General features: G+C 47.9%; 1 protein-coding gene across 1 annotated transcript; it reads left to right on the top strand.

Moving 5' to 3' along the window:
* The first annotated feature begins 1,162 nt into the window (after positions 1-1,162).
* LOC137541074 (E3 ubiquitin/ISG15 ligase TRIM25-like) lies at positions 1,163-2,746 on the top strand. The gene has a single exon (XM_068262216.1). It carries the CDS (start codon positions 1,163-1,165, stop codon positions 2,744-2,746), a length of 1,584 nt encoding a protein of 527 aa, XP_068118317.1.
* Positions 2,747-3,026: the final 280 nt, after the last annotated feature.

The raw sequence follows: 3,026 nt of genomic DNA, 5'->3' as shown, positions 1-3,026 counted from the left end.
GGGGAACAGCTGATGGCGGCCAACAGATCTCTCTCCGATCAGATTCAATCAGAGAGAGATCTGTCTATTTGTCAATCGGCCACCAAACTTGGCAGATGTATGGGCACCTTTAAGGTGGTCATATATCTAACTGATAGGCACGTTCCTTCGCATTCATCGCTCGTCCCGATATCACACGCCATCACCACCGCTCACCTGATCGAGCACGTCAGCCCGACGTCTTGCAGCATGTCTGATCAATACGTGCGGCCAATTCTGGGCCGAAATTGGTTGCATCGCCAATCGGGCATGCTCTTGGCGGCACCGATCTTAATCCGATTTAATATCCTAATAATCGTTTCAGATGGCCGGTCAGCCGCCAAGTCGCTTGCTGTATGGCCAACTTTACTGTCCTGACTACAGGTGCTCATACATCAAGAAATTTTGCTATACGATCGACCATTTGATTCAATCATTTTTTCGAATAGATAGAAATCTTTATTGTCATTGTAACAACCGAAATTGTACAACGAAATTCTAAAGTGCCATTTTCCAGCAAAAGCAAAACATAACATTCTATTCCTACATACATTGAATCGAGAGAGAATCGAGTGTGTTCCAGTGTCCCCAATCGATGAAAAGTGGCTGATATGTCCAATCGACCAGCTTAGTCGATCGATCAGGATGCAAGATATCGGTCGATCGCACAGGAATCCGCTTCTGTTCACGTAATTCGATCGACTTTGAATCGATTTTTGCATTCAGGGCATGGAGGCACAACATCGGTCAAATCGATTAGCGAAGGCGCATTGTATGGGATATCGCTTGTAGTGTGTGGGCCAGTAGTTGATCGACTTTCGATCAACCATACTGAAGTCGATTCCCCAATAAAGTTGATTGCTTTGTCGACTGAAACAGAATCACTAGATGTATGGCTACCTGCAGCTGTAACGGCTACATCCAATGAGGAGAGGCTGCAGCTGTGAGCAGCTCAGGAGGAGGTGGGCTTATCTGGCTGGTCACACATTACATATGAAAAGAGGGGGCAGACTGGCAGGGCAAGGAATCACCACCTCCTTTGTAGTGGTCACAGAGTAGAGATCACACCTTCAGCTTGTAGACAACATCTCTGCTTCTTCTCCAGGAGGCTTGGTTTCCAAGTTTTGTTTCCTGCAAATCAGCCATGGATTCTTCTGATCTGAGGAGCGAGCTGAAGTGCTCCATCTGCCTGGAGGTCTACAAGGATCCCACCACTTTAGGATGCGGCCACAACTTCTGCCAGATCTGTATCAAACGGATGCTGGATAGGCAAGAAAGCCAGGGCTATTATAGCTGCCCTCAGTGCAGATCCACATTCAGGACCCGTCCCACGCTTCAGAAGAACGTAACGCTGGCCAACATTGCAGAGAGCTTCCAGGCTAAGCTTTCGTCTTCGAACTCTGGTCTTCAGAAGGCGAGAGTCCTCTGCACCTATTGTCTCCATGCTACAGTAAATGCTGTGAAGTCCTGTCTGCATTGCGAGGTTTCCTTGTGTGAGGATCACCTGAAGCTCCACAGTAAGTGGACCGAACATACCTTAATAGAGCCATGTGCTTCACTGGGGACCAGAAAATGTCCTGTCCACAAGAAGCTTCTGGAGTATTACTGCACTGTGGATGCCGCCTGTATCTGCGCATCATGCAAACATAGTTCCCACCATCGAGGACATCAGGTGCAGACGCTCCACGAGGCCTCCAGGGGAAAAAAGGACAGGCTAAAAAATACTCACACACAGCTGATCGCCAATCGACAGGAGATGGAGAGAGACATCAACCAACTGCTGGAAACTGAAGAAAAAATAAACAACACAGTAGCTAATCTATCAGCGCGGACCACTTCCCTGTACCAAGGCATCAAAGACCAGATTACTGCCTATCAGCTTCGGACATCTCGAGATATTGATGAGATCTGGGGACAGAGCTTACAGAACGTGGCATATCGGATAGAACAGTTAGAAGGAAGGAAAGTTGAGCTGTCTGGTGAGATTTCTCACCTTGAGGAGCTGTTTCACACAACGGACCCTCTAACAGTCCTACAAGAAGAACAAGAATCTGATAGAAAGGACTTTTTGGAGACCAGAATGAAGGTCCTCCGTAACAACATAAATGTTAAGATGCCGGATGAAGCTATGTTCTTTTTGAAGCTGCGAAAATTCTTCTCTGACGTTTTACATGATCTTCCAAGTTTGTTTGAGTTTCCTCAGATGGCCAATGTAGGACTCGACAAGGACACAGCGTCCGCGAACGTATCAGTGTCCTGTGATGTCACCATTGCACATGGAATACAAGCTGAACCTTCTGCTTCTGCCACGGGCGACCAATTTGAGTCTCACCAGGTGTTGAGTGGAGTGGGTCTCTGTGGCGGGCGCCAGTACTGGGAGGTGGAGTTGAGTGGTACCAGTAATTGGCGCGTTGGAATGGCATACAGGAGTATTGACAGACGTGGGCCCGGCAGCGTGTTTGGGAATACAGAAAAGTCATGGTGCTTATGTCAGTGTAACCGGAAGTATTTCTTCAGGCACAACGGCGGTAATACAGACCTAAACCTTGCACCAAACCTCACGATCCTTAAGCTGGGGATCTACCTGGACTTTGACGCTGGGCAACTTTCCTTTTATAGCTTGGAGCCCGAGCTTAAGAGCCTGCACACCTTCCAAGCCTGCTTCACTGAGCCGCTCTACGCTGCTCTCCGTGTCGGCAACGGTGTCTGCATGAAAATAATCCAGTAATTACAGGAGCGTTTTCACACACACGGACACACGCTACATGGATCTCAGTCGGAAACACTGCTACAGTGTGTGTGTGTGTACAGTGTGTGTTTGTGAATACAGTGTGTGTGTGTATGTGTGTACAGTGTGTGTGTGTGTGTATACAGTGTGTGTGTGTGTGTGTGTGTGTGTGTGTGTGTGTGTGTGTGTGTGTGTGTGTGTACAGTGTGTGTGTATGTGTACAGTGTGTGTATGTGTACTGTGTGTGTGTGTGTATAGTGCGTGTACAGTGTGTGTGTGC

Source organism: Hyperolius riggenbachi, chromosome 12 (assembly GCF_040937935.1).
Source record: "Hyperolius riggenbachi isolate aHypRig1 chromosome 12, aHypRig1.pri, whole genome shotgun sequence".
Lineage (NCBI taxonomy): Eukaryota > Metazoa > Chordata > Amphibia > Anura > Hyperoliidae > Hyperolius > Hyperolius riggenbachi.
The sequence above is the reverse complement of the archived record's forward strand: the minus strand, read 5'-3'. Positions and strand labels throughout refer to the sequence as shown.

Bases quoted from the DNA above. Each gene is read 5' to 3' on its own strand.
- LOC137541074 (XM_068262216.1), top strand. From the start codon at position 1,163: ATGGATTCTTCTGATCTGAGGAGCGAGCTGAAGTGCTCCATCTGCCTG.